General features: G+C 51.4%; 1 protein-coding gene across 2 annotated transcripts in view; it reads left to right on the top strand.

Annotated features, from left to right (window-relative positions):
- The window catches only part of SEPTIN11 (septin 11), a 50398-nt gene extending 38726 nt beyond the window's left edge, over positions 1-11672 (top strand). The window contains exons 8-10 of one of the 2 annotated variants that reach the window (XM_071808297.1): positions 2136-2268; positions 2453-2640; positions 9715-11672. In XM_071808297.1, the coding sequence (XP_071664398.1) occupies positions 2136-2268; positions 2453-2640; positions 9715-9730 (337 nt within the window). In that variant the 3' untranslated portion in view covers positions 9731-11672. Of the gene's footprint in view, positions 1-2135; positions 2269-2452; positions 2641-6391; positions 9248-9714 lie in introns of those variants that run through there. The other variant, XM_065836095.2, reaches the window with a different exon arrangement.
- Positions 11673-12246: the final 574 nt, after the last annotated feature.

Genomic DNA, 12246 nt, shown 5'->3' with positions numbered 1-12246 from the left:
CATCTGGTGTGTGAAATGGGGTCCTCTGTCACCCAGCCCCACACTGTGTGGTGTGGACTGGCTTCTCTGCTGCTCTGCTTCATTTCCAAAAAACATTGTTGTCTTAAGGAAAACTACTTGCAAGGGCGTCCTTCAGTGCGTGGGTGTGAGTGTGTCAGGGAATCAAGTTACTCTTGTAATCTAGGTTCATGTGTTTGTGTACTTAAAAAGCAAATTCCCATGTTATCTTAGTCTGTGAGAAGCTGTAAGAATCCCGGTTGGTTTGGACTGTTATTCCTTGGGGCTGTAAATGTGGGGTTTTTCATATGCAGCCTGGAGTTGCTGGGCCAGTTTCTCTGAGAACTTTGCTTCTCTGGAAGTCAGAGTCGCTTCAGTAGAGAATTAAGCTTACTGGCTTTAGGTTAGTGCTAAATTGTTTAAGCTGGAAGCTGGGATCAGGATTGAGCCTGGGACAACTGACCAGCAAGCCCCCTCCACCCTCGCTCTTGCTAGTCTTCTCCTGCTTGTCCACCACCCGGTGTTGTTTCTGGGAAGGTGCTTTGTCAGACATGGTCTGCGATGCGGGGTGCCATGCGGGGTGCCATGCGGGGCGCGGTTGGCGGTGCGGAGCTGGCCGTGTCGGTCCGCGGGGCTCTGCTGCTCCCGAGGACGCGTGTCCCTCACTGCAGGTTCAGTCTGCTCGCCGAGCGCTCGGGCTCAGCTGCCCTCCGGCTTTGCTGGGCTCCAGCCAGACCTTCCAGAACAGTTTAGGAATGTCCATAGCAGTGTCCACTGAGAATTAAATCCAGGACTAAAAGGTAGGGAGGTTTCGACTGGAGTCTTCTGATTTCTGTCTGCTGTGGCTGGTCTGGTTCTTGACTTAGTTCAGAATCCAAAGATGCCTCTTGTCCTGTTCCCGCACAAGAAGATTTGTGTCGTTTTCACAATAAGCGTTTTTGGTTCCGTGTGTGGGAAGCGGTGTGGTCGGCTGGAATTGTGTGGTTCCGGCAGGGTGGCCGCGTTGGAGCAGCTGGGGCAGCCTGTCTGGGGAGTATTTCAGGAGGCTGCTCAAGTGCCTGTCAATGAGACTCGAGTCTTGGGTTTAACACTGCTTTCCGGCAGGTTTTGTTCGCCAGCTCAACCCTCCCCTGCAAAAACCAGCTTAACAAAGCCACCAAAAGCCACTGCCATGTACTGGGAAAGGCAGAAGCTTGACTTTGCTGGGATTAAGGTGTTCCGCTAGCCCGGTGGTTAATGTGCTCCTTAGGCGCATGGATGCAACACATCTCTGTGCCAGCAGGGGAGCTTCGATTTAAAATGCATTTTCAAGGAAGCGTCTGGGGGGAAATAGTTATCATTCCCACACTATCATTATGACTGAAATACCCAAATCCTTTTAAGGAATAAAATGAAAAGGAATTTGGAGTCCAGAGTCCCTAAGAGGCTCTGAAAAATCTCAGAGGTGCGTGGACAATATATTTTGTGTCCCAAATCTTTGCTGGGGAAATGAAGGAATGCCAAGAAGTAGAGGGGGGAATAAAGGCATGAGGGAGTCCAGTGATGTGCTTATTTGGAGGAGGAAAACTGCTGCTTGTTCATGAAGGCTTAACCTCCCTTGACAGCAAAAGGAGAAAGAGAGGTGTCCCAAGGTGGCTTTATCTAAATAAAGCCCCTGATCTGAATCTGTCAGCAATGGACAGTGAACTGTAGTTGTACTCTGTGTCAGTGCCATGTTCAAGGAACTACGTAAAGCCAGATCCTGCGTTCTGCTGCACCTGTATCTGTTCCACAAATCCTGGACTTGGAAAGGAGAGATTCAGTGCAAACAGTGCGAGGAGGTGGGACTGGGATCACAAGCCGTGGGAGCATCAGGGATTGCTGCTGATCCTTCCATAGTGGCTGTTTGTGTTGGAGGACAGTTATCTCGCCTCTTAAGTCATTTACAGGATCCAGAACAGCGTGCTGGTTTTTGCCTGCCAGCTTGTCCCCCAGTGCTGCCACCTAGCAAGTTAGGACTGGTTTTGGTGGGGGTGTTCATGCTTCTGGTGTAGTCGGGGACCTCTGAAGTTCTGTGACGAGACAATGCGGTCAGATTACTAGAGGCTGGAAACTCCTGACTGTGCTTGAACACATCGCAGTTTGTTTGTTTCTAACAGTCTCCAAGAGACTTACGAAGCAAAGAGGAACGAATTCCTGGGTGAGCTCCAGAAGAAAGAGGATGAAATGAGGCAGATGTTTGTCATGCGAGTGAAGGAGAAGGAAGCAGAGCTGAAGGAAGCGGAGAAAGATGTGAGTATATTGGAGCTCGGAGGACTGTGTGTGAGGGTTCGGGCATGTTTGGGACAGGCCACTGACTTGTTATTAAGGCCGTGAGGCCGCAGTGCCAGCAGGAACACTTCGGGCATCGTTACCAATGATGGGGGTAAAACGTTCTTCTCTTACTATGCAATTCTCATTGTCTGTGTCCTGACAGCTCCACGAAAAGTTTGACCATCTAAAGAGGACTCACCAAGAAGAGAAGAAAAAAGTGGAAGACAAAAAGAAGGAACTTGAGGAAGAGCTGAACAACTTTCAGAAGAAGAAGGCAGCAGCTCAGCTATTACAGTCCCAGGCTCAGCAGGCAGGTTCTCAACAAACCAAGAAAGACAAGGACAAGAAAAAGTAAGCGGATGTCACCCACATCCTTTGTAGGGTTTAGTACAGTTTGGGAGGTTGTTTTTTCTTTCTTGCTGCATGTCTGTAGTTGCTTTTCCCCATTACCAGACTGGAAACGGGGCTCTTATCAGCCTCATCAAATAAAATATTTTTTCTAAAGGGTGGGCCAGGGACATGATGTTAATTTTCCTCTAGAAGAGTACCTGCAAACGTTGGCCGAGTCTGACTGGTACGGGAGAGCGCTTGGACGGGGGAGGTTTGACCTGTGAGCTGCCCAGCCGCTTCTGGAACAGCTCTGGGGTGGTCTGGACTCAGGTTTATCTGCCTTGAGCCAAAATTAGAAGGGATTCTCTCCCTGTCCTTCCTTTGAGCAAAGAGCAGTCTTCAGTTCCCATTCCTTAAGGTTATAGTCATAAGTAGAAGTAGATTAGAAACCACAACCACCATGTTATTTTTACATGGGAAATGCTAGTGCCAAAAGTTGAATACTTGGAAGCTTGCTTTAAAGACAAGAAGGCTTTCTGGTTTTGTTTTTTTTAAAAACAAACCAAACCAAACTGCTACGGTACTGTAACTGCAGGTAAATGGCATTTGTGGTTGTATGGAGTTGATACAATAAGCTAAGAAACACATACCTTTTAGTAAAGATAATGGCACTGTTTTGTACTATTTTCTATTTGTATGCTAGGGGTATAATTCTATACGCTCCAGTACTGTGAGGCTGCAGCGGCTGCAGCAGGCACCGTGGCAGGGTGAGGACGTGGGGTTCAGACGCGCTCAGCTGGGACCTAACTCTGCATCTGATGGGAGCGCAGGAGCGGGGCCCTGCCCTGGGCTCAGAGCGAGGTCACTGCAGAGCTCGGCTGAAAACCGAGCTCTAAACCCATGGCAGTTGATCCAAGCTCCTTCTCGCAGCCTGTGCTTGGAGATGGCGATGGTTAGCTTGCTCGTAGTGCAGGAAACCCCTGGTTGTTACATGGTACCAGCTACTTCACCGTGCTTTAAAAACCAGAACATGAGGTCCACTTGTAGATGTGGTATGTCCAGTGGAGCCGGACAAAGCTTGCGGAGGTGAAGCGGGCTGTGCACAGCTGGTTTGTGTAGCGCAGTGGGACAGGTTACTCAAATGGGGGCTGCTCTGGGGCCTCCTGCCCTAATTTCCATCCCCTTATGTGTACCCAATATGGGGGAACTCATGCGAGCCCTTTCCAGTCCATCTGTGATAATGGCACCAGTCGATAACTGCAATCAGGAAAGCTGTAAAGGTGGTAATGCAGCAAAAATCACTGCAAAACTCTTCTTGCTTTAACCCACACACAAAAATGACAGTTCCACGCTTCTCTTAATAGCTGATAGTGAAGGAGTGCATTCCTTAATCGACTCTGGCAGAGGAGCCCGCTCAATTAACACTCATCTGTCACTGTTGAAAGAACCAAAGTGCCAGTAGGGCTGCGGTGCGGACACTTCAGTCTCCCTTGCTGGCCGGTGCTCTCAGCCAGCTCTGAGCCGCTTTACAGCGGGAGCCCAGGAGGTTCTGTGGTGCTGCCCGTGTACCTGTATGTGTGTATCCTTTGGGAAGCTGTGCTGATGCTCACTGTGTGTCCCCTGTCCCAGCTGCTGATTCAGAGCCCGTCACCCGTTGCTTCTGCCGCTGGCTTCCCGGGAAGGCGAGGAGGTTCCTTGGCCCGTGTCGATGCGTGTAGCTCCTATGGAGCCGTGCTGCTTTGTGTTAACTGAGAACCTGATATACGGAATGCTTGCGTGCTGCATGCCCTGCTCACCCAAAGACATGGTTGCAGACTGGTTACTAGTGCCATGCCGAGCTGTAGAAACGCTGCATGTCTGGCAGCTCGCGTCCAAGCATGCTGAAATGTCCCTCCGTGGGATGCTTTTGAACACCGGTCTTCCATTGCATGAGAATTCAGATGTGGCAACCTGCTTCCTTGAAAGGAATAGAACATTTTGAGGGCCTTTCTTCTTATCTCTTAAACAGAGTTGGTAGTTTGATATTTTTAAGAACTCTGCAGTCAGTTATTTCACCTCTCAGAGATGAGAGCAGAGCAGTGTATAATGGTCCGGGGAGTTCTATAGCTCTTGGCAGTCAGTATTAGCTACTGTTTGCTTCAGTGAAGTTGGCTGGCACATGCACAACGTCATGGGTGCGATAAACTGATGTTTCTAGCGACCACAACACACACGGTTTCCGCTTTGCTGATGCATTCACAGAAATTCATTGCTGAGGGACGCACGCGTGTTTTGGTGTGTCCTCTGTGTCGCTCCACACCACGTGCTGTAGCTGCTCCATTGCTTTCTTTAGTGTCTGAATTACTAATGGAGGCTTTAAAGGGAAATGCTGATGCTTCTGCCTTGTAGCACACCTTTGTTTTTCTAAAGGCTTTCAGGTTCTCCCTGCACGCTAATGAAAAGCTGCAGTTAGCGTAGGCAAGGCTTTCTGGCTCTGTGCTGGACTGTGGTGGTTCTCTGCAGTTGCCAGAGGAAACCTTTGCCGTGCACCATCCTTGTGGCTTCCCCAGGCAGTGATTCACGGGAATGCTGCATTCTCAAGGTGGGATCAGATTCCTCCCACTTGGACAGCGGAGACTTTGCACTGTGCTGTGCAAGCTGGAGGGGAGACTTGGGGCAAAATCTGCTGCTGGCCTGACTCCATGAGGGAGAACTTGGCCCTCTGCATTTCCAGCCTCTTCCCCAAGGAGCAACTTGTCTTTTTATACCTCGTTCTTCTTTTTTTTTTTTTCATAATCCATTTCTCAGATTCCCATAGCTCATGGTTTTTCATCTGCAATGGTGCAGCTGTGGTCCGTGTGCTGTTTCCAGGACAGCAGGGCTGTAGCTCAGAGACGTGTGCTCGGGTACCCCCCTGGGCATGGGCTGAGCCTGCTGATCCAGCCCCGCTGGAGCTGTGGGATGGGACTGTGCCTCAGACCCCAACAGCCCGGTTTGTGGCCATGGACTTGGCAAGACGACACAGGAGCAGCAGATCTCCTTCACCTGCTCGCCTGGTGTTTGGTAGATGGCCACAGGTACGCCTTGGCTCATCCCTGCTCATCCTCAACCCGCCCAGGAGCCGGGACCAGCTGTGTGGGCTCTGCCTCTGTTTGTTTCAAGCTACTTCAGAAAAACAGATGCAAAACATTTTTTCCAGCTTCCTTTTCAGTCTGTTTGCAGCCCAGCGTGACTGGTCCGCCAGTCACAGACCAACCTTGGTCCTGAGGCAACCCCTGAGCTGTAACACACGTGTGAGGACCTGGCCCCACACCAAGGGGGTTTTGTTGGTGTCTGAAGGACCCGAGTGGGGTCGGAAAGCTGACGTGTGCCCAGGTGCTGGGGGACGCCGCGGGGCCAGGCTGGGACAGCCAGGCGTGGTGGGGCTGCACGGCCGCTGCGGGAGCGCAGCTCGCCCGAACCGGGCACCCGTGCCCCTGCCACGCGTCTTCTGGCGGATGAGGCTTCGAGACAGCGGCCACGGGCAGGGTAGCCCCGGCTAACTTACGTGGGTGGTTGGTCAGTAGTTGTGCCCCCTCGGTTTCCTTTTTGCTGGTCGCACAGGCTAGAGCGGAGCCCAGCCTTGGGGTGTCATTGCTGTTTTGCTCCGTAATCCATCCGCGTGCCCCCCACAGAACAAGTTGCTGCTGTTGCCTCTCCCAGCCTCCTCCAATTTTTTTAATTCTATTTTTTTTCCCCACTTTGGTTCTATTATTGCTAATGTTTTTGTTTTTTGTTCTTTTTTAACTTGCAGTGCAAGCTTCACATAAAGCCTGTCAAGCCAAGGATGTTCCTGCATTCACCTGCTTTTGCAGTAATGTGTTTCTGCCATCTATTTTCTTTCTTTTTTTAATATCATTTTTTTAACATGAATAACTATTAACTCATCTAATAACACAGTGGGGACAAGAAGGAAGAAGGGTTGGGTGCAGGACTGTTTGCAACTGGAAGGTCAGGGTGGATGAAGGGGCTAGATAACGATACCACCCATTTTTCTGGTCAAAACCAGCGGCAGCAAACCCCTTTTGGCCCCAGGTTTGAGCGGAGTCAGGGCAGGACGTCAGCGGCTTGGGCAGCGTCATTGCCTGCGGGGGCCGGTGCCCGCCTTGGCGCTGGGCTGCGACGTTGCTGGCTGTGCCCAGGGGCTCCCGGCTCTGCGGACACCCAGCTGAGGGGACCTGGAGCTGAGTCTGACCCGTGATCCTGCAGTATTAGTGTGCTAGAAAAATGAGGGTCCTGCTGTTGGGGAGGGGGGGTACGTGTAGATAACACAAGTTTAACTGACCTTGCATGCCATTACATTTGCATGATACTTCTTTTTATTAGTTATTGTTTTCGTTGCCTGATGTGATCGTGTAATTTGGCCTGGGTTCGTTGTCACGTGCCAGCATGTTTTCACAGCCGCCCCTCCGGCTCGGGGCAGTAGGTACCTGCTGAACTCTGAGATAGGACCCAAACGGCGCTGCAGGGGTCGGGCAGAAGGACCTTTTCCCAGCGCTGCTTCCCTTGCGTTGCTTGCCGGACCAGCACCTTTGAAACCAGACTTAAAATAGTATCTGGTTTCCATTGCGCGTGGTCTTACCAAGACTTAGCAGCCCTTAGGGAATCGGATGTCTTGGCGGGGGGAAGACAGAGCCCTCAACATCCTCTTGGACAGCCTCTGCCAGCCTCCAGGGGATTCCTGCACGCACTCAAATACAGGCTCGCAGAGCTGTGGGCTCCAGGGAATCCTGCTGGGGGAGGGAGGGCGCCGGGGCACGTGCTGCCCACCATCCCTCTGTCCCGCGACAGTGACCCGTTCGGGTATCCCTCGAACACCAGAGGACGCGTAGTGTAAGCCGGGCCTTGCTCTGTGGCCAGCACAGCGTGGAAATTGGTCTCTTTAATGTGTATTTACTATGCCATTGCTTTTCGGACAGAGTCTTTCCCTTCCTTCCCAAGAAGTGGCGAGCCATGCTTTCCCTATGACTGCTGGAGCTCTTTCTCTTCTGCTGACGGCAGCCAGCATTGCCACTGCTCCTTGCTAGGTAGTCTCCTCTTTCTGTCTCTAACGCACTCAACTCTCTCCACCCGAGTCTCGCACACTGCAGTTCTTTGCTTGTTTCTGGGGTGGAATTTCTTGCCTCTCCGGGGTGGGAAGGCACAACTATCACCTTTTATGAAGTGCTTGGTTTGGAAATACGCTTGGGGGTCATCTTGCTTTTTAACCCTCACTGTTTAAACATGGCTTGGGGAAGAGGGCATCTAAATATGATGTCTTGGACAGGCAGCAAAAACTGATTGGTCTTTTCAACCATGCTGCACTTTCTGTCGGGTTAAATTGGTTTGCTAGGGGGTCGTTTAGAAAAATGCAACTGATTCTTGCAGCTTCTGCCAAACCCAACTTTAAAGCTCTTACAATCACCAGCATTTTGTGCCAAGGAGAAAACTTAACGTTCACGTTTCCTTGTTCTGCCCCAGTGAACGGCCCCCCAAGGACGTCTGGCCGGCGGTCCGCTGGCTCTGCTGCCTTGTTCTTTGCTTGCCAGAAAGCTGTGGCCAAGAGCCTTAATGTGTCTTTGGTTGGGTTCTTCCTCCAGCAGCAAGCAAGCTGTTCCTGACAAACTGGGAGTCAACTGCGCGCGCGCAAAAGCCAAAGGTACCGCTTTGCTCTTGTGCCCAAGGAGATGTTCAAGCCTTTCTTCCACCTTAAACCCCTGGGCCATGTTTAACTTGTTACCGCCACACTTTCTTTTCTTTACTTATGCCTTTTTTCGCAGTAGTCCCTGATTTCTGCATGAAGCGGTAGTGTCAGATCTAGTTGGATGTGCTTCCACCTTTGCATGTAAGTACAGCAGGCAGAGTCTCACCCTTTCCCCTCGCTACCCGTGCCAGACCAGCCGTGGTTTCCAAGTCTGCTCGCTTACAAGCGGCACCCTTAAAACGACTTCAGTACTTTTTGCAATAACCTGCTTTTGCTGAGGTGCGGAATAGAAGCCCTAAAATGGGAAACAAGAGGCAGGGGGCTGAGGGGCCGCATTGCTGAGTGCGGCGGGAAGGCCGAGGGGACACGGGTCCGCAGCTGCTGTCCCGCTCTGGGCTGTTTCAAGCGGGCCAGGAGGCCGTGTCGGGGTCTCTCCGGGGACCCCTCCTTCTGCCTCTGCTAGAAACGCCCGGGCGAGAATGGAAATGTCTTTTTGTGTGTGATCAATCAGATCTGTCCCTTTGGCTCCAGCTACCACCGGCCCTCCCGAGCCGTTAGAAGGGCGTGCGTGTCACTTCTCCAAGGACCCGGGTTGTGTGTGCAGTACGTGATATCCGTGACACGTTCATCAGCGTGTCAGCTTGGGACTGTACAGATATGAAGGGTTTTTTAATTAACAGAAAATAAAGCTGTGAACAGCGGTAGAAATATTGTATTTGTATACATTTTTAATATCCTGATTGCCTTAAACTAGAGATGTAGAACTTTATTACCTTGCTATTTGAAAATAACCCATGTTTGTAACTAAATAATTGTGTAACCTACATACAGTGTTAATGCAAATTATATGTATGCATCTGTTAGAAATTGTCACTTTATTTGATGTTAAAATATTTCTCTTTTTTGAATTACAGATTTGAATAATAACCTTAGAGCATAAGCTCAGTTATTTCTCGCATGTGCTTTAGGCTACGTACGTAGTGCCAGCGCTTGAAGCGGGGAGAGGAAATCTATTTTGACCAAATGGTTTGTTCTTGCGTGGCCTCTGTGCCTGGTGCGTGGTGTGGCTGTTGCCGTTGGGCGCAGGTGTGACGGGGCGCCGAGGCACCCCAGGTTTCCCGGCAGGCTGCTTTGTCCTCTGGGGGCTTGTGCTGGTGTCTGTCAGTTGGTTTTTGTGGCGCTTGTGAGCTGTTTGGGTCAATCTGCCCATGTCTTGGAGTGTCCAGGCTCCTCTGCTCCTCCGTACCCAGTTTGTAGGACACCCGAGTGCACCCTTCACTTCATGGCTCGCTTTCTGTAAATGTTGTTCCTTTTTTTTCCTCTTGCTTTTTTCATTTCAATTCTGAACCTCTGTTTCTTTTCTGTTTTTTCTCTTTTTTGTGTTGTTCCTGTAGTTTCTTCTTTATGTAGCGGTCACCCTGCCGTGCCCCAGCCCCTCTCCCGGGGCCTGGAAGAGCCTGCGGCCGCGCGCCCGCCGAGAGGAGCCGCCTCGTTCCTCCATCGCCGCCTCTCCTTCCCCTTCCGTTCCTCACCTGTGCCGTGTCTGTGTGGGCTGTCTGCTCCCGCCACCTCTCCAGCACAATCCAGACTGCCAAACAATGACTGAGAGCGCGGCCGGAGGAGAGAACTCGGCCATCGTGTGAGATATTGCACCACGGCGTGGGGTTTGTTGTTTTCTGCCTCCCCATTTCCTTTTGCCATGATCTGCACGTGTTGCTGGCAAACAGACTGGCAGCGGCTGAGGTGTGCGGAGCCAGAGGCTTCATTTCTGCCTCCTGAACTGGGGTCTGAGAGCTGCGGGTGCCGCGACTCGAGCGCAGGCGCATCCCGCGTGCCGAGCCGGGCCCTGGGAGCCGCGTGCTGCCTGGGTTCGCGGGGCTGCGGGGCAGAGGTGGCGCCTGTGCTCATGGAGCCTGTTCTGTGTGCTCCAGGCTGCGGTGTTTCCTGACTGTGCCCCTGTGTGAGCAAAGCAGGAGCACAACTTGAGTAGCAGCACAGCTGAGTGGTGGCACAACCGAGCTGCACTGACTTGTGCTTAGATTGAGGGCTTCACTTATTTTTTTATGAAGCCTAATTTGTGACTTTTGTTTTTTTAAAGAATCTTGAAAGCGGGAGAGCAGTTGGGTTTTGTAACTCGTTTCCTCTGGAAGCAGAGTCAGTCGGAGCTTGCTGAGCGCCCGAGTGGCGCTCACGGGAGGAAGCGGGGCGGTACCGCTGGTGTGGATGGATGGAAGGAGGCAGCCCGATCCTCCTTGGTGATTTTTGATGTGGGGTGATGCACTTTCTTTTTGACCAAACACTTGTGATTTATTCTCGCCTGTGAGGGTTAACCACAGAATGAGCCTCCTTGAGGCTGCTGTGGCACAGGCGCTGTGGAACGGCCTAGGCTTGGCCTCTTTGGGCTGAGTGTGAAGCGCAGCCTGCCCGGGGTCTCTGCCGAAATCGCCATTTGTTTTGCAGAGCACGAGGTCCTAGCGCAGTCCGCAGTGACAAGGGTTAGGTCACCACAAACTCCCTCCAGCCAGGCCGCTGCTTTTCTACGTGGCAGGAAAACTGTTTATCCTTGAAACGTTTGCAACCAAGTGACTTCATAGGTACAGTCTGGAAGATGATGAAATATTGGCCTTGTCTATGTGCTGTATAATTTACCTGGTATGTAAGTGGAATTGCCGACCGTTGCCCAGACTGAAGGGATAACAAGTATTTGCACAAGTGAAGTTTAGGGCAGGGTTTCCATTAATCCCGAGTGGAGCCTGTCCTGCTCCGCATGTGATACCAGCCGGGTCTGCTCGGCACCGCCAGGCCTAGAAAACCTGGTACTCAGCCTGCCCAGGACAAAACCAGATAGCTAATGGTTCGGGAGTTGAGGAACTGAGGGTACTGCAGGATTAAACCTTGCTTGTGTTAATTCCTCTCTTATTCCGCAGAACTCTGGATGCTTTGCTAACTGGGAGCAGGCTGCATTACTCTGTTTCGGGGAGGGAATCCTCTCCTTGCATTTCTCTCATTCCCTGGACTTCAATTTTCAAAAAAATGTAGCAATTACAGGAGTTTATAAAATCCCACGGCTGTGCTGCTGCAGCCTCTCTGGACATGGTCACTCGTTATTCAGCTGATGCTCGTGGATGGATGGAGTTGTCCCGCTGGGCTCTGCCTCGTGCCGGCTCACCCAGGCTGGGCTGAGGGCGCTGGTTTGGGCCCAGGCTCAGGCCTGGGTGGCCGGGCGTCATTTACTGAGAGCAAGAAGGGAAAGCACTTGGTGGTGTTTTGGTGGGTTTTTGTTGGTTTGGGTGGTTTTTTGTTTCAATTCTGTACTTAAAGGATATAAAATGCTGCTCACTGCATCATCTTACCCTTGTAGCTGTGCCGTGTGAGTCTGCAGTGTTGTGTGTGACAGCGGGACGTCCGGACCCGCTCTGCAGGCTGGTGGCACTGAAGGAGTATCCCGGGGGAAGCATCTTGATGGTTTTTTGCCCTTTTCAAGTGCGGGGCTGCACTGGGAGAGGCCCAGGGCTGCAGGACCCACCGGGAGTGCTGCTGCCTCTGGAAGCTTTGAAGAAGGGCAGAACCCTTCTGTGGGTTGACTTCTGAACTCCAAATAGCTATTTTTAAAGCTTTATTTAAAGAGAGAGAAGCAGGTGGGCGCAAACCAGATGCCAAGGCTCACATGAAGTGCCTTCGTTTTGCAGCTGTGGCGTTTGCTGCGCGGGTGCCGTGAGGCCGCGTGCATCTGAGAGATGTAGAGAGTAACCAAGCGGGGTGAAAACTGGCTCTCATCTTTCTTGTGCTAATGCTGTATCTAAAACTATCTGCTATATCTGGAATGAATACATACATATAAGGAACTAATGTAAGTAGAAATACATCTGGAAATCAGGGCGGTTATTTTTTTTAGAATTGTTATCCTCTGTAATTTCACCTACAAG

The sequence above is a fragment of the Patagioenas fasciata genome, chromosome 4 (assembly GCF_037038585.1).
Source record: "Patagioenas fasciata isolate bPatFas1 chromosome 4, bPatFas1.hap1, whole genome shotgun sequence".
NCBI lineage: Eukaryota > Metazoa > Chordata > Aves > Columbiformes > Columbidae > Patagioenas > Patagioenas fasciata.
The sequence above is the reverse complement of the archived record's forward strand: the minus strand, read 5'-3'. Positions and strand labels throughout refer to the sequence as shown.